Below are 24,683 nucleotides of genomic sequence, written 5' to 3'. Positions count from 1 at the left end.
GCTGTTACGGATAGTACAGTAAACATACCTTCAAACAACAATCCATACAGTGACGTCTCTAGTAGGCCTATGCAAAAACAAATCTTGTGCAGTTACAAGCTAACTTTTAAATAAAATCATTAGCCCAGCATTCAGTATGTGCAGACGGTTTAAAAGCTAAATAAAGCATTGTTTTAGCTATGCGTATTAGAATGTAATCAAAACCGTATGGATTTGCTCTCTGCAGTGCCGTTTGCATTTGGATACGTGGTGCTTTGTAGCTTTGAAGGCCTGATTATAGTAGTTAAGACAAAGAAACAACTCAACAGATTAGTTGAAATGATCATTTTTCTATATATTATAATTGTTAGCATGTAACACAACATTTTGTTTAGACTAGATAAATGTACTTTTATTCCTTAGATTCCTTTTTTAGTTCTTATACACTATAAGCAATGTTTAATCTATAGACTGTCTTAGTGAAATGACTGATAGTTAGATGAATGGAGTGAAACAGGATGGCACAAGGATTCTAGTCAGTTGGAAATTAACTATTTGAAAATGTATTTGACTCAAAGCCCAAGGTCATGCATGTTCAATTGAGAGGAGAGGATAAAATTACATGGTTAATGTTGCTTTGATTCGTCATGGGTTGTTTTATGTTTTAACATTAAGGATGTGTTGTTACAAAGGTAGAAACATAAAGTGAACTGTGTTATACATAGACAGGCATGGAATGGTGTTAAATAACTAAGTGGACGTTTATAGCTAAAATCCTAACAGCCTTTAGTGCTTTTTTCCTGTAACAAATGTAATAATGACTCTAAATGTAATAAAACATTTTATAAAATGTTATTGATGTTTTGAGTACTATTTGAGCAGAGAATGAAAGGCTAATTGTGCAACAAAGGTAAATGTTTTTCCTTTATTGAAATCGAACATTGAAATACAAGCAATATAAACATCTCAAAAAGGTCTTTAACTGAAACCAGCATATACTTTTTATACAAAAATGAAAGATTCAAGTAAATACAGGGCAATAACACACTGTAAAAATGATTGCTGTGATTATTTATCACAACTTAACATTTAATAATGTGTCGTTTCAACTTAAATTACGTGTTCGTGTTACTAAAGTTTAGTTAACTTTAGTCGAATATTTAAGTTCTCAACAAGTTTTAAGTTGCTATAACTAATTACAGCAACATTGTTTACAGTGCATGAACAGACACTCTTCATATCTCACTCTTCAGTTCTTAGCTCGTTCACAACATGAAAAATAATAATAACTATATTGGCGTACACACCAAGGCATGGTAAAGTTCTGCCACTTTAAATGCTCAAGCTCTTCGGATGGATTCTGATTGGCTGTCCATATTTTAAGCGTTTATCAGCAAGAAAAAAAACATTCCGAAAATGATTCCGACTATATCGTTCATGTGGTTTTCGTTATAATTGCGTTTTAGACTTTGCTATTCTCATGGAATTAGAATGATTATTAAAACTTCATAGTTACAACTATTATCCTTGGTGTGAACGTGCCTTACATCGAATAACATTTATAGTACCACCAACCTCAAAGAAAGTACACAGAAAACAATGTTCTGAAAATTACAATTTATGTAATTACAATTTTAAATAAAATGTCTATGTATATACACATTTTACATAGCCTCCTCAAAATTACCACATTTAATCATTCACATCTAAATGTCAGCGGAGATTCAGAAGAGGAAAATACAGAGAGGATAAAGTCCAACTCTATATTTCAGGCATCTAAGATCCAGAGCAGAAGATCACCTGAATTCATCTACATCATCTTTTCAGAGCTGAAGGATCATTCTTTGAGAACTGACAAGGACTACAATCGATCCGGACTGTCTCTCGGGTTCAAATCAATACCCTGCTGTGACCAACTTAATTCAAAGCCCAGGATCACTTTTCATCAGAACTTCTTTTATCATCTTGCTGCAACAAACTTAATCTACCTTTCTTCACCATAAAGCTGGGCTCTAAACTTTTAACATGCTATCATCTCATTCTTTATCTTTCCACCATCCATGTAGCCTAGGTTAATAAGGCGAAAGTGGCCCCCTTCGATTCCAAAAACCCATTGGCCGAGGGTCTTCTTAGCTGTTTAGACGCTAGGCTGCCAGGGGCTTCATATCTTCAACATGCTCATCTTTCACATCCCCAACTCAGTTCTTTACTCCCATTTCTTTCCAAACACTGCGGACACACTTCTGACTATGCCCTTGATTCCGGCCATCCCCTTTTTCAGTGCTCTGGACTCCTTGATGAGATCCAGTATTTCATGAAAGACCAGAAGCACGCCGTGGTAGGTTTCAGCTGCCGAGATCTCGAAGAAGCCACAGTCTGCGGAGAGGGCGAACAGTCTGCCCTCCTCGCTCGACACGGCTCTCTGGTGCAGCAGGTCTCGCTTGTTCCCTACAATGATGATCGGTGCAGATGCGGACAGCTTCCTAGTCTGGCGGATGAGCTGCACCTGTTGCCGGACCACCTCAAAGCTGGAGCGGTCACAGATGCTGTAGACCAGGATCACGCCGTCTGCCCAGTGAAGCTGCTTGTCACTGATGGATTCAGTTGTTTCGCAGCTCTGGAGGAGACAGAATTCAAAGATTAAATCACTTAACCTCACCTAGAAAACATGATCCCAAAAACCTCCATGAATGCATAAAAGTTGTCAAAATGCCCTGAATTGGATTTAAGGTCTTTCATCAGGGATTTTTTTTTTTTTTTTTTTACAGCACAATTAAATATGATAAAAATTTATAATCATGTCTACTTCCCACATACATATACAGTAAAAAAAAATCCATTGATTATTATACTTTTCCATCATTCTCCAATTCACAGGTACAATTTGAATAGTTGATCAAATGAATTTCAAGCATTTAAGCACCTTAAAAAGTTAATGAGAAATATTCATTTAGTCATAAACTTTACTTGTACAGTATGAATAATTTCAGATTTTCATATTTATGATATTATATTTTGAATATGATAATTATGATAATAAAGAGCCCACCACAAAAGTAAACTAAGTAGATAAACTTACCATTTTACAAACACTAATTTCTTTCCAAACACAGACTATGAAATTGACAGTCACAATATATGTATATGAAAAACATACTTAGAAACTATAGAAATATAAGATATAGAAACTAAATAAGACCTATTATTCTTAAAATCTCAAATTAAATTTGGGCTATCTTTTTTTTTTTTTTATCTTATCCACAGAATAAAATGTTTTGCCATATTTTTGACAAACTATAGTGAGATAAGGATTTAAATTTTATTGTTGACTTATCCTTTGATAATATATTAAAAACGCACTATTTGACCCCTTTATGTATTCCCAACAATGCATTTTATATGGATTCAAAAGCAAAAATCTCAAACAAAATATACATCATAACCGTTACCTGTGGATACAGAGAGTCCCAAATATTTAAGGATATTTCTCGCCCATCTGTTTTGTCAATATGATTGTATATTGATTCTGAAAGAGAGCATAGTGAAATTAAAGACTGCTATTTTATAAACAACATAGTTTATTTGTTCATTATCAATGGCATTATAATAAATCTTATTTGACGTACCAATATCGCCATATTCTCCGATGAATCTTCTGGTGAGAAATCGCACTGTGAGGGCTGCAAACGAGTAGTTGTAATAAATGATTATTCGTAGGCTTAACAAAACAGACCAGACCATATAAACATGACAGAAATGTATGTCTGCAAACAGCCAAGTTCAATTTTGTGCTCACCTGACTTCCCAACATTTTCTGCTCCAAGGAGCAGAACATTCGCCTCTACTTTGTGGTGATTTCCATCCATCGCTTTACTAATGTTACCCAACTGAGGACTCGGTTTGACCAGAACAACCATTTCACCAATGAACGTCTTGAGTGTTGAGTGTGAGCTTTGCAAGCAAGCCACTTCAACTTCTACATACATACATAAAACAATGGGTGGGGCTTATGGAAGTTGAGTCGATTTTAAACCAATCCGAGAACAGTGCATCTGTTCGCATTAGCAAACCTCCAAAGATTGTCATACCAAGTAGCGCCAGGACAATTAGATATTTACAACAAGTGTTTACTCTTTCACCCAACTCAAATACTGCCCTCGAACATTTCCCTAAAGAGAGCCATCTGATTGTTTTGTTCGCACTCGCACAGAGCAAAACACAAGATTTTAAATCCTTTTCGACAAACCCTTTAGGATAAAATTGTTTACTATATCACAGACTTTTTTTTTATATTAAATGTGACAGTTTTAGACTTTTGTTATATGAAGGTAAAAATGTATTTTATTTATTTTGAACAAAATTTTAAACTTTTGCTTACTCATGTGATGTCCCAGATCTACACTTTCAATCTTAAAATATGAAATTCCATTATAAAAATATTGCATATTAATATGATAATCTAAACAAAGAGTTAAATTAAACCAACAATTTCAATGTGATAATTCAATATGTTCTCTGATCTCACATGATGATTTTACATTATTGCAGCTGTTGAATTGTTCTGCAGTGTTTGATAGAGGGTTGTTTTGAGTGTCTATCTGTGATAATGGAATGCTTCCTAATTATACCTGGGTTTTATTTCTGTTTTTCAAAAATCCTAGTAATTTTTTGAAAATAGAGCCGACCCTGTCTCTGCAATCGACCAAGCAAAGGGTCCTCGCGCCCTCTGCTGGCATCACAGCTGCGCAACAACATTGAACTATAATGTTTATAATAGCAACCCCGATGAGCAGTGAAAGAATGTGACCTTAAATTAAATAAAAAATCTGTTTAATAAAATTTTTACTTCAAGGCAAAGGTAAATAAACAAACTACAGTACTACAATAAATAGAGAGTTATATAAATGTGTGGTTTCAAAAGCAATGCCGTAGACACTTCAATGTTCACCAGCTGTAGTGTTCCCACAGCCATCTCTCTCCATGCCTTTATCAGTGCAGGATTTCTTTGCTGTTGTACCACAGTTTTCGATGAAAAACTCTCGCATGCGTTTCAAAGTGTTTCTGTGCTTCTCTCTTTGAGTCTCTGTCTCTGAAGTACTTCTTGGATCCTCACTGCTTGGATCCTCACTGCTGGAGTATTTCAGGAGAGAAGCATGAAGGCTCTTTCCAAAAGTTTCATTCAGCTGTTGCTGGAAAGATTCTTGAAGTTTGACAATCATGTTTTTCCTCTGTATAAATAACCAAAATAGCACATCACTATTTTATAACAATCAATTCAATAATTAAAAGGTATACATCTGTAGTATTTCAGCTAAAGTTTTGAACTACAAAGAAGAAGCTTGCCAGTTTGTGATAAGTTGAATGGCAGCGGTTTACCTCTGAGTTCATCATCAAGATGTCAAAAAGAGTCCAAACATCTGACACCAGTTCAGCAGCAGTCCGATAAGGCGGCTTCCTTGTCCCCAGGATTCGGCCGAGTATTATATTGAATTCTGCGGTTTTTGAGTGATTCTTTAAAAACAAAGCACAGCTCATAAGACCATTTTTTGCCCGGATCTATTAATTTATTCAAAAACACATCCAAATACAATTCGTACATACAATGACTTTGTATTACACCTTTACTATGATGAGCATGAAGAAAGAATATATACATATTAAATAAATATTAATTACATAATTTCAAAGAAACCCATAATATGTAGTTTGGCTAAATATTTGATTATTATGTATTAGAAAAAATAAGCAGTATAATATATACAGAGTATATATACATACATGTATGTATATATATATATATACACACACACACACACACACACATACATACATGCATAACCGGTAAAAAAAACCCAGCAATATTGTGAAATATTATTACAATTTAAAATAATGGTTTTCTATTTGAATATACTTTAAAAAATTATTTATTTCTATGATGCAAAGCTGAATTGTCATCAGCAATTACTCCAGTCTTCAGTGTCACATGATCCTTCAGAAATCATTCTAATGTGCTGATTTATTATCAATGTTGAAAACAATTGTGCTGCTTAATATTTTTGTTTTACCTGTGATACTTTTTTCAGGATTCTTTGATGAATAAAAAGTTTAAAAAGAACAGCATTTATTTAAAATAGAAATTTTTTGTAACAATATACACTACTGGTCAGTAATTTATTCTTTCTTTTTTTGGAAGAAATGAATGCTTTAATTCAACAAGGATGTGTTAAATTGATAAAAAGTGAAAAATGTTTTCTAAAAATATAAATTACTATTTAGATTAAATGCTGTTATTTTTAACTTGTTATACATGTATAATTTTTTTAATGTGGTGCAATCAAAATCATGTGGTGTGACAAATGCTGAAACATGCAGGAAAAATAAGGAAATGAAGACTGATATGACTGTGTGTCAAGGTCAGTAAGTCTATTAATATCTGTTAGCTGAAACCATGATCCTTGGTGATTCATGTAGTGCAAGTCAATGGATACCATCCTTTGAGAGTAAAAAAAAAAAGACAGGCAAAACAAAATTAATACCGTGGCTCCTGACGACACATTGAGAACGACACATTTATGAAGCTAAATGTGCGACAGGAAGCTCGCGCTCCAGACTGCCATGAACACGCTCAGGACCGTTTGTCGAGGCTGTGGATTACAGGCAATAATGCTGTAAATAATGCTCAGTTTCTTGCACAGACTGATCATTTCGCTTCATAAGACCTCAATGTATCGCCAGGAGCCAAGGGAATTAATTTTGTTTTGCCTGTAAGTGACTGTACTGTAGTCATTGGCTTGCATTATGTGAATCACCAAGGATCAGTTTCAGCTAAAAATCTTCTTTATATTTCTACTGAAGAAAAAAAAAAGACACTTGCATCTTGGATGGCCTGAGGGCGAGTAAATTAACAGTAAATACTGTTAATTTAATTAACTGCTAAATATTACATGCACCATGTATTTACCTTGGTGGCGCTGTAGAGCAGGCATCTATTCTCATCACACAGGAGACTAAGGAGAAGCTTCTCACACTTCTGAACAGAATGGATGACATTACATCAGTGTGACTTTATATCACTGCAGGACAAGAGATGGGAGTTGTGGCATGACACTATGCTAAACAAAAATCCTCTCCTAAATATCCTTAAAAGTATTTCAAGTGTAACTATGAGTGTAGATCCTTTCAGACTGGTGGTGTCTCACTCTTTGATCTTGTAGACTCAGACTGGACGTTCTCATCTCCTCACTGCCATACACGGTCTCATTGACATCCTCACACAGCAAACACACCCAATCCTCACTGCAAGAGAGAAGATATACACCAAGACTCAAATAATGGACAGAGAAAACACTGTTATTGTTCTTAAATGCACACGCTTATCAAACTGCAAAGTCTTATAACTCATAGCTACTCAAGAATTGTAATTCAATTCAGTTTTATACAATTCCTGTTAGTTCCTGGTCTCACCAAGATTTTGTGAGGATTGGTGGGATGTGACAATCAGAGTGAAAAGCACATCCACATTTCACACACAGAAGAGCAGCTCCTGCAGACTGACACACTGCACAGAATTGTACGTCAGAGGCCGGGGAGCTGTTGCTGCTTTGCAATATAGAGCAGGAAGAGGCTCTAGATGGTATTGGATCTTCATGCCATCTCCACACCTGCTTAATCTGGGGAAGAACAGGGCACAATTGAGAATAGCGGTGGACTGGAACTATCATGTCTGTAGGCTAACATCAGTCACACGTTTTTCCAGCTTTACAGAGTCCTTACCTGTCCTCCCTGGGATTGCTGCACTATGATGTGGTCTCTAGAGATATCTGTAGTAAGGTGGAACTCTGGGAGTGGCTGCTCACATGGAAGCAGAGAAATGGGCAGGCGCACCAGAGATACGCGTGGAAACCTATTACAGTGACCGGTCAAAGAAATAAATGTATACACTACCAATGTTTCAGCTCAGTAAGAATTTTTTTTTAAAGAAATTAAAATTCATTCAGCAAGGACACATTACATTTAAAAAAAAAGTAAAGACATTTAAAATGTTACAAATATATATATATATATATATATATATTACAAATAAATGCTGTTCTTTTTTAAAAACTTTTTATTTAAATAAATTTAGTTATTGTTTCCATTATTTTAGTTATTGTTTCCATTCCAAATTTAGTATTTGTTTCCAAATTTATTTTTTATTTTTTAATTAGCAACATGATTTCTCAAAGATCATGTGACACTAAAGATGGGAGTAATGGCTACTAAAAATTCAGCTTTGCCATTACAGGAACAAATTACAGAATAAAAAACAGAAACCGTTAATTTAAATTATAATAATATTTCACATATTTAATCAAATAAATAAAAAAGAAATCTTGCAGATCCCAAACATTTGATCAGTAGTATAAATACTATTAATAATATTATTAACAGTTATTACAACCAAAATAATGTTTACTGTGTCTCTTGCAGAATAAACGTTTTGGCATATTAATAAATGTAACCTAAATGAGGTTAATAACTCCTGCGATGCAGACAGGATGCAAATAAACACTTTAGATCCCACTTTGTAGCAGGTTTATACTATATGGACCAATGGCATATGGATTTATAGTTCACCTCTTGAATTGTTTCTTGAATTGTTCCAACAGCACTAAAAGACAAAAAAAATAATAATAATAATACAAATGAGTGAGGAAACCAAACAATCACTGTACTTTTGCAAACAAAAGCTAAATAAAATCACCTGCAGATTGTTTTTCTTCCTCTTTTTCCTTTGTGTGGTCAAAATCCCTTTGGACAGTCTTGTCACATGTCACCCTCTGGTATGAAAAGGAAACGTCAGATCTCTAACATTCAATACTCTTGTTTGTAAAAAAAACAAACATTTACCAACCTCCAATGCAAGGTCCACTGATGTGCCACATGGAGTTGAATTCGCTGGAGGTGTGGTGTTCTGATTGTCCATTGAGCTGACAGGTGTGCATGTTTCTACAAGCTGACGAAAAGTTGTTGGGATGCCAACGCTCCAGTGTTTTAGTCTAAAGTTGCTCTCTGTGGATGACTGACCGGCTTGAGCCTGTCTTGAATATTTCCCTGTGCTGGTGGAGAGAGAGTCCTGGTGAGGTTTGGGTGGGCCAGAGGAATGGGTAGGATCTGGTGAAGATTCTTTGGGATCTGTCTCTGACACAGTGGAAGTGGGCAAGTTGCTCTCCGAATGATCAGTATAAGTGAAATTCGTGCTGCTCACACCTGCGTCCTGATCACAGACGGAGTCAGCCAAAGCCTTGACTGGGAGGTTAGCATAATTGTAGGTGTCTCTCTTACACCAGGAGGTGTCGTTGCCACTAATGGGAGGAGAACTTATTGGGTTTACAGGAAGTGAAGACAAACTAGTTGTGCTTTGGATGGCTTTAAAGGTTGGACTGGTGGTATTCTGTGCACAAGGGTTATGGGAACAATGATTTATCCCACAATTGGAGGGTTCAGCAGAGTGGACATTAGAGATTGCAGTAACATCATTTAAAGAATGAGCGTTTATGGTAGAAAGAACAGCTAAAGGAATATTTGGTTGTACTGCAAAAGAATGCACGGGTCCCAGGAAACTGGCTTGTATTGGATAGGTCAGAATAAGTGTTTGGGTGTCAGTTGGCATGTTTGAAACTGGGTGGGTTAGTACGGGTGTTTGGTTGTTGACTAGTATTGGATGGGTTAGTATGGGTGTTTGGTTGTTAGCTGGTATTGGTTGGGTTAGTATGGGTGTTTGGTTGATGGCTGGTATTGGATGAGTTCGTACCGGTGTCTGGCTGTTGGCTGGTATTGAATGAGTTCGTACCGGTGTTTGGCTGTTGGCTGGTATTGGATGAGTTTGTACAGGTGTTTGGCTGTTGGCTGGTATTGGATGAGTTCGTACCGGTGTTTGGCTGTTGGTTGGCATTGGATGAGTTAGTAGGGTTGTTTGGTTGTTGGTTGGTATTGGATGAGTTAGGATGGGATTTTGGATGTTGACTGGTGTTGGATGAGTTGGTACGGGTGTTTGGATGTTGAGTGGAATTGGATGAGTTAATGCTGGTGTTTGGTTGTTAACTGGCATTGGGTGGGCGATGGAAGGGTAATAGTGTAAGGTCGAGGTCTTCCTATTCTTGGCTAAATTGGAAATATTGTTTATTTGAGACGCGGAGTAGTTTGAGAGAGGAAGACGAGGCTGAAAATTAGAAGATGGATGAGGATTTGTTTGATTTTTGTGAGCAGACGGAAGAAAATATTGGACACAGTGTGATGAGGGACTGTAATCATGCATGGATTGCCCAGGATTGAGATCCTGGGACAGGACTTGGACAGACTGTGGTGAGGAAGAAAATGATCTCTGAAGTTCTGAAGAGGGAAGTTTAGATTGATTTAGTTGGGATGAGGCAACATTATTACATGCAGTTGTGGCCTGGTTAGACTGAGATGGCTGGCTGGGCTGAGATGGATGAGGCAAACTCATAAGAGCCTGGTTCATTTGTACAGTCTGCGAGGAAGCACAGGAACGCAGTGCAGGACCGTTAGCAACACATTCACCCTGAACCCGTGCATCAACATTTGATGAGGCCTGTATAGGATGAACATCCGTGGCAGTTACTACAGGATTGGGATTTAAGCTTTCCACAGACTTTGACTGAGTAGAACCAGTTCTCAGAGAGGTAAAAGGAACAGGAATCTTTCTAATCTTCATAAATCCTGGGTAGAAAAAAGGAAAAGATGTTAAATTAATAGATTTTTTATAAAAATGTAAATACTTTTAATTAGTAAAAAAGTGGAAGGTTTTATGTACCAAGTTTGATGAGGTGCTGACAGATATCATTTTGAAGCTGAACATGCAGTTTAATCATGGTCTCAGGGGTGCATGTCTCCTGGGACAGAAGCTTTTTCACCTGGGTCTCAATCTGAGTTAGAGACACACAAAATATAGCAAGGGGATCTGCACTCAGGATCTGAATGCGAGCCAGTTTTGGTCACAAGTATGACACATGGTCATAAAGTGGTCACATAAATCAGATGAATATACAAATGTAAGTTCCTCACCTAAAAACATGGAGCTAAGTATCCTAAACAATATAAATAAATCTAAGGTGGAAAGTCTTGAACATAATCAGTTTGAAGTTTTAGATATCTTACGATATTTAAGGAATAAGCATGAAACAAAAAGGCTTACTCTTTTTTTGTGTACTAGGAAGCAATGGCCCTCTGTGCTTAGGATCTTGTCAATAAAAGCTACTATGTAGTCCTGACAGCATTCCAGCCTGTTCAGAGATGTCTTCCGCTCCAATAAACATTTCCCCTCCTCTGCATACAGGGCCTTAAAATCAAACATGCACAAAGTAGTAAGGGTTACAGATTTGAGGTTCCTGAACAGGATTGGGGGCTGATAAGACGCAAGTCGCACAAAGGAAAAGGGACATTGTTCTGTTGGGAAAGTCCGGTTCTTTTTGCTGAGTGCTTTCTGTTAATAATAAGGTATGTGGGTGTTTCTCAGGAAGAGTAAGAACTTTTCTTGGCTTTCTCAGATAAATGTGCTCTTTCAAAAATACATAAATATCAGGTACTATTTTAATACCAATATACAGCCTTTATTGTATTTCAGAATCTTTTAGACAGAAAGAGTGAAATGATGAAAAAGACGATTAGTGTTTATGATGTGATGGAAATTCTTTGATTGAAAGTATAGTGAAAGTGCTTTTAAGGAAGATGGAAATTATGATTCATTTATTAGTTTTGTTTAATTCCCATTTTATATTCTTAAAGCTGCAGTCCGCAGTTTTTCCTCTTTGTCGCCACCTCTGTTCGAAATCTGCAATAGCAGTCATTCGCAGAATTATCAACTTTACGTGAGTTGTACCTCGGCATGGCACAGCGCGGATGAATCCAATGTTTTGAGGAGAATGTGCAGCTGTCAGTCCCCGCACCGGTGTGGATACTGGCATTCAGAATCACAGATTCTACTTTTTGGAAATATGACCAACATAAGAATTTTCACCGGAAAATGTAATCTGAACAAGTAAGAAACATCCACTTTTGTTCTGACCAACTAACGTTAAATGAAAAAAAGCATTGCAGTAAATCACGGTGATTAAATCTAACGATCGTTTATCATATCATGTCAAACCGTGCAAATTATACTTTGTTCTCAAATTGTTAATGTTAACAACATCAGCATTGCGTGACTACATTTAAAGCCCTTCAGATATTTAGGGGTTCAAGCACAAAGTGCTGAAACCCTATTGTAATTGTAAGGATTTGTAAAACTGATCGTGCAGACCAAACAGTAAGTGCTAGAGACTTGAAACCTGGCCAGGTGGTAGGGCCTCAATTTGGGGAGAACCTATCAGAGTATGACCCCGATTGGCCCATAGGTGGCGCTACAGCAACCAAAAGTACTAAATTACTCATAACTCCTAGATCGTCAAAACTCCTAGACTCAAGGTTTTTACACCACTGTGATCCTTGGCTCAAGACGGGCAAAATGTATATCTCCAATTTCGATTTAGGCAGCAAAAATTTTCTACTATGTCGAATTTTGTCCAAAACCTACTTTTGCAAACGAGTCCCTGTTTTTTCGCCCGATCGGAACCAGACCAGTCTAGGGCAATTCTCTGGACTCTCTAGATCAATAATTATCGGAAAAAAGTTGAACCTTTGCATTTGGGTGGCTGTAACAGGGTCATTTAGAAAAGGGCGTGACAAAATACACTCAAAAGCCTATAAATCCTAAAGGAAATCCTAAAGAAAAACTCAGAACTTCACAAAAATTGATGAGCATATGTGTCATAACATGCTGAAGAAGCATGCAAAGTTTCATGGAGATCGGACCATAGGTGGCGCTATAACTGTTAAAAAGCTTTGAAAACCATATATTTCCTATGATAAATTGCCTGTATTGGCTGTAAATGGTCTTACTAAATAAAACTTAATGTCTTTTGATGCTTTTGTGCTTAAAGGCCTTAAATGCTTGAACCCCGATAGATGCTGCTTGCAGCTTTAATTATCCTTGTTTTCGCATGGGCCGGTTGCAGCCTCTTTTTCCAAACTCTCAGTCTTTTGCATTTTACAACGGGTGAATCTCCAGTTGTCACTGGTGATTGTCGTTTGAACCTTTCTGGATCCGCTGTTTAATTATATCAAGTGCTGTGAGAAAAGGCTATAAATCTCCACCTCCAACATCCTCACAAATATAGCCTACTAGCCGAGACTCCTTCTTTATGTGTACAGATGTGACGTAATGACGCAAAGACATGCTCGAATTTCCCGCGGAAACCACCAGTACCACTGGAATTAAAAACATTATTACAAGCTTACCGTTTTGAATCGAGCTACGGCAAGAAGATAGTTTTGAACACTGGCTGGTTATGTACATGCTCAAAAATTTATTTTGGATAATTAATTAACCCAAAAAAGTTACGGACTGGAGCTTTACCAGTTACATGCTTACATTGAAATGTGAAATGCTGAAATGTACTGTGCAAGTTCTAGGAAGGTTAAAAGTGCATCTAAAAACAGCCATAGAAGGAACAAATGAATGCTATAACTAAATCTGTCTCGATTAATTAATGTAGTATGATGGATCATGGGGTGTAGTATTTTATTTTGTCCAGTAGGTGTCTCTGGGTAACACTATTTGTGTCCTCAGGTTAATTGCTGTGAAACAGGTGTGGAGAATTGACGGTGATTAACCATGCTGCTCATAAGAAGCTGGAGAATAGCTGTTGGCTGCTAGGAGCTTGGTCTTGCTGTTTGGTTGTCATGCTGACTTTCTCACCCTCTCCAGTCCAAGGCTTGATGTTGTTGTTTTTGTATCTTTATATTTTATGTTATACTTTAATGTAGTTATGTTTGTTTTCTTGATTAAATACACATTTGTGCAAATTTGATTATGTTGTATGGCCTCTCCCTTCATGTTGCTACTCCTTGAGCCAGGGGGTCGTAACACTAGTCTTTTGGAAATGCATAACAATGGGAAAATATCTGCCTAGTGTAACCAATCAAATCGGAGAAAACCATGTAGTTCATGTTATTTTCATATATTCTGCAAAATATAAATGAGTGTGCATTTTTTGTTTGATGAATGGGCTTTGATGAAATTAACAAACTGATTGATTCTAAACAAATTCATAATCTGGCCAGTTATTATAAGTACTAAAGCTACATGCTGTAGTAGTTGATATAGAAAAGACATTTTGAAATAAGTGAAGTATGCCAAATATTCATCATTTACCTTTTTAGGGAAAAATTTAAATCATGAACAGCATGTTTTAGCAAATTGCGCAATAAATTCTTACCTCTATCTCCTTTAAGACCTGCGTAGCTTTCAGTACCAGAGCCTGATAAAGAGAGTGGACCACCTGTCTCAACATCTTCTTTGCAGCAACTTTTAGATCCTCAATGTCCTGTAATCTAATAAAGAATAAAATATTCTCAATTATACACAGACAAGAAGATAATAAAACAGGAAATGTCTGTAAAGCAGACCCATTATAATACAACTTTGGATGTGAGCACATGTGCTACAAACTAACTGCTGTTGTCCTGCAGTAGTCAGGGAGCTTACAAAGTCGAAAAAGAGTGTTGTGTCATCCTCTTTCACATCCATACTCTTTTAATATTGCACTGTGTGTTTCTTTACCCACTCTTCAAGGCTTGAATTCCTTTAGAGGAGATATTAGTTCTGTGTTTTCTCTCTGGATTAGCCAGTTATGGCTCTTTGACCTTGGCAAAGCAGAGGTTTTTCTTTACTTTATAGATTTGTGGAAAATATATTAATTCACCAATCATAATCACATAAAGTTCCTTGATTTCTGATTGTTTTAACATATACATGCATGTGATACCCATTCAACTTTAGAATCTTGCAATCAGAGGTAAATAAACTTTACTTGCTTTTTACCACTGAGTGGCCTGTATGGAAGTAAAATAATGACAAATGTTTTTGAAACAAAAAGCCTGTTGAATTGTACTACTTGAAAAAAAATATGCATTGCATTAACCCTGCTTGTATTTTAATGCATTGTATTTTTAGGGCTTGCATTTTTATTGGCTGAAATTTAGCATGGTTGAATATTTAGGCTGTGAATATTTCAATTCAAAACATTTCAAACACATTTTCATTAGTAAAATTTCAATAATCCATATTCACCTTTCATATTTCACTTACAAAATATTCAAACTGATTAAAAATGCAACCTATAATATTCAACAGGCGGTTTTCAGTTCATTTTATTTCGCTTTTCAAATTCGCTTCCACAAATTCAGTGGTTCAAATTCGACAGTAAATTCAACGTTGACATCCAGGAGCTGCAGGAAAAGTAGTAGATTACCGAGCATAATCTCCATCTGCTGTTAGTCGACCTCACCAGCAGGAGGCGCAAGCGCGTGTTGTTGAAGAGTTAGAGCAAGCCATTCATTCATAAGATAAAAACTGTACAACAATTGAGCATGCATTACGTTTTTTTGTGACGATTATCTGGGTCAGTATATGTGGAAAAGATTATAAAGGTACAAAATCTGTTTTTATGTTTCATTCATTAACTTCATTGTTACTTTCCCTGTGTAGCCTTACATGTTATCAGCTTTTTCTACCATGAACGGGATTATAATCGGTTTCCCTCAATACCTCATCCTACTCAAAGATTCCCCTTCCGTCAGGACAAAACGCTTAACGTAGCTTAATGGACTACAGTGATATAGAAGACCAAACTCGCACCTTATTGGGGAAGTATGCCTACATACATGTACTGCATTAGATTAAACTGGGAAGGGTCATAGCACTTTCATATTGTTGTTCTATATTGTTAGTTTAACTGTAAATCGCTTTGGATAAAAGCGTCTGCTAAATGACTAAATGTAAAATTGGCTTGACATTCGTACATTTAGGGACCATCTCTAAAGTAACATTGGTAGTCCTATAGGCCTAAACGTTTCTAACTTCAATAGCAAACTTCAATCTATTTAAATAAATTGCGCATTATGCCTGACACCTAACGTTACATGAACACTTTACAGTTGGTTTTATGACTGTAAGTCGTTCTCTTCAAATGCTATTGAAGTTAGAAACGTGTATACCTATGTCGTATGTAACTTTAGAGGCGGTCCCTAAATGTGCGAATGTCCAATGTCAAGCCAACATTATGCCAGTATCACTGAGAAACGCTCAGCATTAAACTTTGCACGTTAAATTCATATTCTGAATCCTTCTGCAAGCCTGCGAGTTTGGTCTTTTATATCACTGTATTATACAGTGATATAAAAGACCAAACTCGCAGGCTTGCAGAAATTAGTCCACGTTAAGCGTTTTATATGTCGAGCAGGGGAATCCTGACGTACAGTATTGAGGGAAACCCTAGTAATGCATATGCAACACATCGCCGCAACTAAACAACCAATAGAAATATATGTCAAACTAAAATGTAACATTGGATCTGTACATCCGCATCGGGGGAATAACATTATAATCTCGTTCACGGTAGAGAAAGATGTATGTAGGCTACACAGGAAAAGTAATCGTGAAGACACTGAATTTCACATAAAACAGACGTCATAATAATCACAAATACACTTACATTGTTGTAAATGACTTTTAATGAATGAATGGCTTGCTCTAACTGTTGCTCTGGTCTTCGTCAACAACACGCGCTTGCGCCTCCTGCTGGTGAGGTCGACTAACAGCAGATGGAGATTATGCTCGGTAATCTACTACTTTTCCTGCAGCTCCTGGATGTCAACGTCGAATTTACTGTCGAATTTGAACCACTGAATTTGTGAATTTGAAAGCGAAATAAAATGGACCGAAACCCGCCTGTTGAATATTATAGGTTGTATTTTTAATCAGTTTGAATATTTTGTAAGTGAAATATGAAAGGTGAAAATGGATTATTGAAATTTTACTAATGAAAATGTGTTTGAAATGTTTTGAATTGAAATATTCACAGCCTAAATATTCAACCATGCTAATTTTCAGCCCATAAAAATGCAAGCCCTAAAAATACAATGCATTAAAATACAAGCAGGGTTAATGCAATGCATATTTTTTTCAAGTAGTACAATTAGGCTTTTTGTTTCAAAAACATTTGTCATTATTTTACTTCCATAGGCCTGACTGTATATTACAAGTGAATTTCCACCATACATGTTTCTCAAAAACAGCTTTGATGTGTTATACTATAGTTTTTGTAGAATACTACCATTTCAGTAATGTTTCTAGTGACTATACGTTACAAGGATGTAAAGTGATTTATTCCATTCACTGTTGGGTCCGCTTTGATGTGCCTTTAACACCTCTCCTGGTGCTCACACTCTCTTTTTTCTGTTTCTCCTTACCACTGTCCTTTTGAATAAAAGGCCCCGTTTACACCTGGTATCTCAAGAGTACCAGTTAAACAATGTCAGGCTAGACAGATCACCATTTACATCTGGCACCGTACTAACAACTCAAATGCGTCTCCTGTGACCACTTTTTATTGCATTTTAATGGGCAGGGTCTGTTTAAATCTGTATTTAGTATTGTCAATTTCTGATCAGGTTTCTGAAAATGGATACTGATACCAGGTGTAAGCGGAGTCTTTTTTTACTTTTAAGGAAGTTCAAATTAAAGATTTTAAGAAAATTAAAGTTAATGTAAAGAAAATAATTTTGACGCATTATAAATTTACTTTATTGGACTTATCTTTGGAGATAAGAAGTCACTATAGTATATTTGTTATAGAAGATGGTTTGATGCACGGACCTTAAGGTTGGAATACACTATACAACATTTGCCAAAATTATTGCACCGATTTACACTCTGGAGGAGTCGACACTAGTTGCCGAAAGTCAGAGCCAGTCTGCAGATTTTGGCCAGTCAGAGTTTTCACAAAAAAAAGCCTTTAGTTTATGATAGGCAGGCACAGACTTTTTTTTTGCTTCAGACTCTGAATCAATCCAGTTGGTGGATATCAAAAATTTTATATTTTGAGCCGGTTTTAGAATGCATGTTGTTTTAATTTGTCATGCATCTCCAAGCAATGAGGAGCATGTTTCTGCAAGGGTTTGTTGTGTTCGGGAACAGATACCGACAGACACACTCGGTGGGTTTTGATGGATCAGTGGGTTACCCCGTTGGTGTCCGTTTCCATTGATTGTTTTCGCCGAACATGTTGAATCAGCGTTTGTCGGGATGTGAAATGTCTAAGAAGGGACATACTGTAATCTGGCGATTGTGCGCGTTGTTCTGCGTCGGTCGGTGCAGTGTGAATTGGCTTTTAGTTGTAAAGTGTAAGATGCCCAGCTTTTTATATAACCATTTACAAAGTCTGCAAGTGTGTAATGCCTGTGTAATGCATGTAGTGTACTCCAGCCTTTAATGTGATAGTTCATCCTAAAATGAAAACTCTGTCAGTATGTCATTTAAAAACTGTACGCCTTTATCATTTTTGGGTGAGCAATCCCTTTAAGAAATATGGTTGAGACAAGATGTGACAATTGAATAAGACAAAGTAAGTCCAGTTTGTTAATGACAGATTGTTCCTTCAACTGGGGTACTGTTGACAGATTTCGATAAAAAGCATAACGTTTTTCCGTTATAAGATGTCAGCTCGCATGGTCCTATTCACTTACCTCGCCTCTAGGAGTAACAGGCTGCTGCTGACTGTCACTTTCTGATGTCTGATGGAGTCCAACAAACTCTGCAGTAGCTGTCTCTGAGATCCCACAGCTTCCTCCTGCTGCACAAAACTGACATATAGACATGTAAAAACATGGAACAGGAATAAAGAAAAAAAAATATATATATATAAATAAATAATAGGGTTTAATTACTTAAAAATGCTAAAAACATCCATATAGTGATCTTTTAATCTTCACATGCACTGATCTGAGAGGGTTGATTTGAATTATACCTGTGGCCTCTATGAGTGATCAGCTGACAGTCTTTACAGGTGAGCTCTTCACAAACAAGACAGAAGAACCTCAAGCTCTCCTGAGTGTGTGAGGGACAGCGTCTTCTCTGTACCCAACCTGAACAAAAGAAACAACAGAACAGATCTGAAAATGCACAGAAGTTTATAGCAGTGTTAGTCTGAAGCAGTGTTAGTGTTGGTCACTCTGAACATAATAGATTATATAGTAAGCAATATGGGAAAAGGTATAGCTGTGGCCAGGAAATGTTCGGTGTTTCTTCCATCTTTAGTTTTAAAAGATGTGGTGCAATCGTTAGTTTTATCACATCTTGAGTACTGCCCAATGATATGGTCAAGTGCATCTGAGAAAAACTTAAAACAAACTTCAGGTGGCTCAGAACAGAGCAGCTAGGTTAGTGCTTCATTATCCATTTCAGGCCAATGTTATTGATATGCATAGAAAATTATCATGGCAATTAGTGAAGGATAAACTACATTTACGACTGCTGGTATATTTTTACACGGTAATCAAGTATCATACACCCAGTTTCTTCTCTGAAAAACTTGTGGGTTTTAGACATGACTATGGAACGCGTCAAGTGAGTAAGGCTCAACTCTTTTTAGCTTGTCCACACACAACTTTCATGAAAAAAACTGTACTTTATTGAGGTTCTGTTGCTTGGAATATGGTTCCCATAAACACAAGAAAAAGTAAAATGACGTATGCAGGGCTCTCAAGTTTTGAAGACAGGCAAGAGTGACATCCCCCCCAAAAATTTGACACGTCACTGACAATTCAACCAAATACAACGTATTTATTCAATTTCCGTGTGTGTGTATGTGTGTGAGAGAGAGAGATTATGACTGGTGTTGTTTTTTTTTGTAAGTGTTTGTTGCCTTTTTGGACTCCTTTATCTAATGGGCCTACCCCTTTTTGCCACCTTCTCTGGGCCAGCTTCCTCTAACCTGGCCTTTTTAGGGGGCTTTACTCTCAGGGAGAATGAGAGAATGCTTAATTGCTTTTTACCTGACATCTTTGAAAGAAAGATGCAATGATTAATGCATCCATAGCCAGGATATAATTATAAAATATGACATGATTTTAAAAGTCACCTATAACAGACTATGCATGCAATACACTTTAATTTATTTAGTGCTAATAAAATAATTAAGCCTATTTGGAGAGAGAGATGTTTATAATGTGATAATATTGTGTGATAAGCAGAGAAGCTCGTCCATGCCTTTGTGTCCTCCAGGCTGGACTATTGTAATGCACTCCTCATCGGGATCTCTGGCAAAAGCATCCAGAGACTACAATACATCCAGAACAGTGCTGCCAGGATCCTGATGAGGGTGCGCAAGCATGATCACATCACGCCCATCCTAAAATCTCTTCACTGGCTCCCTGTCCCACTCAGAATTGAATATAAGGTCTCCCTCCTCACCCACCAGTGCATTCATGGACATGCCCCCCTTAACCTACAGGAACTCCTCCAACACCAGAGCTCCTCACGCACTCTCCGGTCTGCAAACACAAACACCCTTTATGTCCCCAGAACCAAACTCTGTAGCATGGGTGGTAGGGCCTTTTCATCGGCTGCTCCGAGGCTGTGGAATGCCCTCCCTGATCACCTGAGGGCCCCACAGACTACAGATGTTTTTAAACAAAACCTAAAAACGTATCTTTTTAAAAAAGCTTTTAAATAAATGTATTTTATAGGGACCAACCCCCCCACCCTGCACCACTCCTTTAAACTTATTATTGATTTTGAGTTTTTAATTATATTACTACATGATCTGTAGCACTTTGAGATTGCTAAAATGTAAAGTGCAATACAAATAAAATGTATTATTATTATTATAATTAATAATATGTCACTCATCGTGTGATAACGAAAATATGACTAGGCCTAGAGACTACTTGTTCAGAGCAGGTGTTGTCAGTGAACAGGCTGTAAAACTGTTGGCTAAGTTACAGACACTCATGAAAAACTGATGCTAATTATTTGGGAATCATTCTCTAACAGCAGTCAAGTTGTCATTGTTTGTGTCAAACAAGTTGTGAATTTGTTGTAACATTAAAACAGGAGATCATGACTTACTCTGTGCTCAAAGTGATGCTTCGAAGCTCCAGTGGTTTCATCCTGGTGAACGAAACTTCCAGAAGATGTTGTAGCAGAATCACGTGAACAATTCCAGGATATGTTTTTTTGTCATTGGTTGTTGCGTTAAATCTTACCCAGATACAATAGTGCTCTTTTCTGATGGGCTATTATGAAGCCCCTTTCTTTTTTTTGATTGGGCAGGCTTGACTAAGAACTCAAGGGGAGACGCGCTTCCTGCCGGTTCCATAGTGAGAGCTGCGCGGCCAGATACATTTTGGGCGCTGCAGGCATATTAAAGGAACACTCCGACTTTTTGGGACTTTAGCCTATTCACCTTATCCCCCAGAGTTAGATAAGTCCATACATACCTTTTTCATCTCCGTGCGTGCTATAAGTCTGTTTGACGCACCCACCGCTAGCCTAGCTTAGCACAAAGACTGGATGTAAATGGTTGCAGCTAGCATACTAATCCAAATAAGTGACAAAATAACGCAAACATTTTCCTATTTACATGTTGTGATTTGTATAGTCACAGAGTGTACAAAAAACTACGTCACATGAGACACAGACATATTTTAACAGTATAAATACTGGGAACTATATTCTCTGAAGGCGAAGCACTGCTACTTGGGCGGAGTGATAACCGCAGCACCTGAGACGCACCATACCCAAACTCTGAACGAACTCTCTGCTCCTCACCACGGCGCGTCTCAGGTGCTGCGGTTATTACTCCGCCCAAGTAGCAGTGCTTCGCCTTCAGAGAATATAGTTCCCAGTATTTATACTGTTAAAATATGTCTGTGTCTCATGTGACGTAGTTTTTTGTACACTCTGTGACTATACAAATCACAACATGTAAATAGGAAAATGTTTGCGCTATTTTGTCACTTATTTGGATTAGTATGCTAGCTGCAACCATTTACATCCAGTCTTTGTGCTAAGCTAGGCTAGCGGTGGGTGCGTCAAACAGACTTATAGCACGCACGGAGATGAAAAAGGTATGTATGGACTTATCTAACTCTGGGGGATAAGGTGAATAGGCTAAAGTCCCAAAAAGTCGGAGTGTTCCTTTAAATATATTATAAATATTTTTTCTGCGTGAGAAATACAATGTGTGGCGGGAGAGCGTAACAAAAGACCGAAATGAGTGACTGTCACTCTCAATGCGTGACACTTGAGAGCCCTGCTTATGTACTGGTACTTAGAAGACAATGTAAAGATATGCTTACAAATATGTTAATGTGTGTTGTATGTTTGATGTGCTACTACTGCTAAGATGTGCTTATTTCTTGGTTATATTTTATCTGTATGTTTTTGTCTTGTCTTGTGAGGACCCCAGGCAGATTAGCAACCACTTTGTGGAAGCTAATGGGGATCCGAATAAAGAATAAAGAATCATAAATAAAGCATGCACAAAAAGCAAATCTAACCTGTGGGTGGTTTTTTGGGTGTGACTTCATGGTCACGGGTCACTTTTACCCTACGATGGGCAGACATACAGTCCAAACACAGGGCCTCCTCACACTGGACACACCATCCACTAACCTCACTCTCTTCGCAACCGGCACACTGCAAAGATTGATTAAAATTTTGAATGAAGGTTTACAATGGAAGACAGAAAGGAAATGCCTCCTTTATGTCAGTGCTGGAATTCGTTGAGCCAATTAAGGCCCTTCACAACGACGATATTCTCTATAAACTTGTAATAATTGTTCTATTTCTAAGAGAATAGGAAAGTCCACTCCACGTCACAAATATAACGATAATGACACAGAGGAAAGATATTCTTGGAATCACTTTCAGAATGATTTTTTTTCCAGCTGATGAATGTACCATTTTACTCATAATCGTAATGTTTTCCATAATCTATGCACTCTTACCTTGGGGTCCTTGTTATTATTAGATGTGTCTTCAAAAAGGGAACATTCTGTGACCTCGGACAAACTAAAGGCCTGAGCACATAATGGACAATCTAGACAGAGAAAGAAGCAAAAGTCTCAGAAACACTAAACCCATGTTACTGCTGTTTAGCAAGCCATGACAAAACCAAAAAAAAAGTTGTTTATTAGAGTACAATACTATTAATAAAATGAAATCCAAATGAAAAGAGCTTGCAAAGTAATTTTTCATGTGTAGTGACAACACTATATCATGACATTAAAGAAAGTATTTTTATTTATTTATTTTTACAAATAAAGTCAACGTTGGAGCCCTTTGAACTGCAGTTAAGTTGGTTTTATATTTCACAGTAGTTTGACATTCACGAAAATGCCAATTATATTCTCTATTTGCACTACTATACTTAATTTAAAAGAAATATAATGTAAATTCAATAAAAAGAGCTTTGTGTCATGAAAGCACTTTTAGCAACATTTATTTTTTTTACATTTTGTGTGATGTCATAACGAGAAAGGGTTCAAAAATATGGATTTGTAGGGCTAAATTGAAATGAAAAAAGTCCGCTTTGTTCTGAGCAAAGAAAACCTATTCATGCATTAGAAATAGAATCATAGAATATAATCAATTTTCGCGAATGTCAAACGAATGTCCAAATTTAAATCAAACTTAACAGCAATAACGTTAACGTGACTCGTCTATACTTCCTGTATTGGAAATGTGTCAGTGACGAAGCAAGCGATTTCAGGAGATTTTAAGATCATTATAATTATTGTGTTCATAAAATGTCATTTAATGTTGCAATTTAAAAAACAAAACAATATACTGTTATTTAAAAACAGATTATGTGAAATGTTTGTTTAGGCTAGTATGTCGATAACAAACCATATCGGGCGAAGTTGGTCCCCCATGAGGAACACGACCTGGCCAAAGCCAAAACCCTGGCTTTTAACTTTGAGACATCTTATATAAATAATCGTCGGGACTCGGGACTAAACCGAACTTCACGCGACTGGTTTGAGCCTGCAGTTCAACGCGATTTTAAAAACGTCACGTGCAGAGTTGGACCTTCGCGAGCGCCTTAATAAAATCAGTCAAACTGTGACCGCTACAAGCTAGTTCTTACCTTGTGCGGCTCCATCTGTGCAGATCTTCGTAAGGCAAGTTTCACAAACTGTATGCAGGCAGGGCAGAAGTCTGGAGTCTGCAGAAGAGTTTAGGTGTAGTTTGCAAACAGCGCAGGATCCGCAAACCGTTTTTTCTAAATCCAGAAAGGGCGACGCTAGACGCCCTGTTTGGTCAGGGGTAAACATCTGTTGCTTGATAATTATTAATGTAAAAAAAGACGTGTAACAACATTCGAAATATATCGTCTTACGGGAAACTCGACGCGTTGACCCTGTTATTGTATACGTACATCTATGCCGTTCCTAACACTTTTCTGTTGCGTGAGGCGGGGCCTCATGGAATATTCATCAGTTCCCCTATAGTGGGGGTAGTCTCATTTTAACAAAACAAAAGTCTCATTTGAACTTGAGGGCTGCATCTTCCGGAGATCGCACGCGTCTTAATTCGTAAAGTATCTCTTATTTCAGTACAGTAACCATTTTAAAACTGACCGTTAATCTTAGTGAAACATAAATTGTTGTAGTTTCTTAATGACTGCGGAATGTCAGTCAGTTTACTGCAATCATAGACTGTAAAAAATAGACTGAAATGAAGCAGCCTCCTCAATATGCAGCCTCCGGGAGGACGACGCAGCCTTCGACATGAGACATTTCCGTGTGTTTTCAGTTTG

At 37.2% G+C, this 24,683-nt stretch overlaps 3 protein-coding genes across 3 annotated transcripts in view; all 3 read right to left on the bottom strand.

Annotated features, from left to right (window-relative positions):
- Positions 1-1,913: 1,913 nt before the first annotated feature.
- zgc:171704 (Ras-related and estrogen-regulated growth inhibitor-like protein) lies at positions 1,914-3,934 on the bottom strand. The gene is made up of 4 exons (XM_056233052.1): positions 3,776-3,934; positions 3,606-3,659; positions 3,429-3,505; positions 1,914-2,596 (listed from the first exon to the last, which is right to left on the bottom strand). Exons 1-4 carry the CDS (start codon positions 3,894-3,896, stop codon positions 2,186-2,188), a joined length of 663 nt encoding a protein of 220 aa, XP_056089027.1. The 5' UTR covers positions 3,897-3,934; the 3' UTR covers positions 1,914-2,185.
- Positions 3,935-4,804: 870 nt separating this feature from the next.
- trim33l (tripartite motif containing 33, like) lies at positions 4,805-24,295 on the bottom strand. The gene is made up of 17 exons (XM_056233116.1): positions 24,012-24,295; positions 22,870-22,961; positions 22,420-22,558; positions 18,885-19,002; positions 18,604-18,720; positions 14,295-14,409; positions 11,174-11,317; positions 10,793-10,904; positions 8,873-10,698; positions 8,723-8,798; positions 8,596-8,629; positions 7,753-7,882; positions 7,444-7,649; positions 7,179-7,275; positions 6,941-7,009; positions 5,356-5,490; positions 4,805-5,207 (listed from the first exon to the last, which is right to left on the bottom strand). Exons 1-17 carry the CDS (start codon positions 24,196-24,198, stop codon positions 4,917-4,919), a joined length of 3,888 nt encoding a protein of 1,295 aa, XP_056089091.1. The 5' UTR covers positions 24,199-24,295; the 3' UTR covers positions 4,805-4,916.
- The window catches only part of nmt2 (N-myristoyltransferase 2), a 134,265-nt gene continuing 127,497 nt past the window's right edge, over positions 17,916-24,683 (bottom strand). The window contains exon 13 of the mRNA XM_056233040.1: positions 17,916-17,926. The gene's annotated coding sequence lies outside the window, so the exon portion shown is untranslated. The remainder of the gene's footprint in view (positions 17,927-24,683) is intronic.

Source organism: Rhinichthys klamathensis, unplaced genomic scaffold (genome assembly GCF_029890125.1).
Source record: "Rhinichthys klamathensis goyatoka isolate OS25496 unplaced genomic scaffold, OSU_Roscu_1.1 h1tg000359l_1, whole genome shotgun sequence".
Classification (NCBI taxonomy): Eukaryota; Metazoa; Chordata; class Actinopteri; order Cypriniformes; family Leuciscidae; genus Rhinichthys; species Rhinichthys klamathensis.
The sequence above is the reverse complement of the archived record's forward strand: the minus strand, read 5'-3'. Positions and strand labels throughout refer to the sequence as shown.

What these genes read in the sequence shown, in the direction of transcription:
- zgc:171704 (XM_056233052.1), bottom strand. Translation starts at nt 3,896, where the DNA reads ATGGTTGTTCTGGTCAAACCGAGTCCTCAGTTGGGTAACATTAGTAAA. An exon ending in AGAAAATGTTGGGAAGTCAG is followed by an intron (nt 3,660 to 3,775) that starts GTGAGCACAAAA and finishes ACTCGTTTGCAG; the next exon opens with CCCTCACAGTGCGATTTCTC. An exon ending in GGGACTCTCTGTATCCACAG is followed by an intron (nt 2,597 to 3,428) that starts GTAACGGTTATG and finishes TGTCTCCTCCAG; the next exon opens with AGCTGCGAAACAACTGAATC.
- trim33l (XM_056233116.1), bottom strand. Translation starts at nt 24,198, where the DNA reads ATGTTTACCCCTGACCAAACAGGGCGTCTAGCGTCGCCCTTTCTGGAT. An exon ending in TCAGCACCTCATCAAACTTG is followed by an intron (nt 10,699 to 10,792) that starts GTACATAAAACC and finishes TTTTCTACCCAG; the next exon opens with GATTTATGAAGATTAGAAAG. An exon ending in GGAAGAAAAACAATCTGCAG is followed by an intron (nt 8,630 to 8,722) that starts GTGATTTTATTT and finishes TTTGTCTTTTAG; the next exon opens with TGCTGTTGGAACAATTCAAG.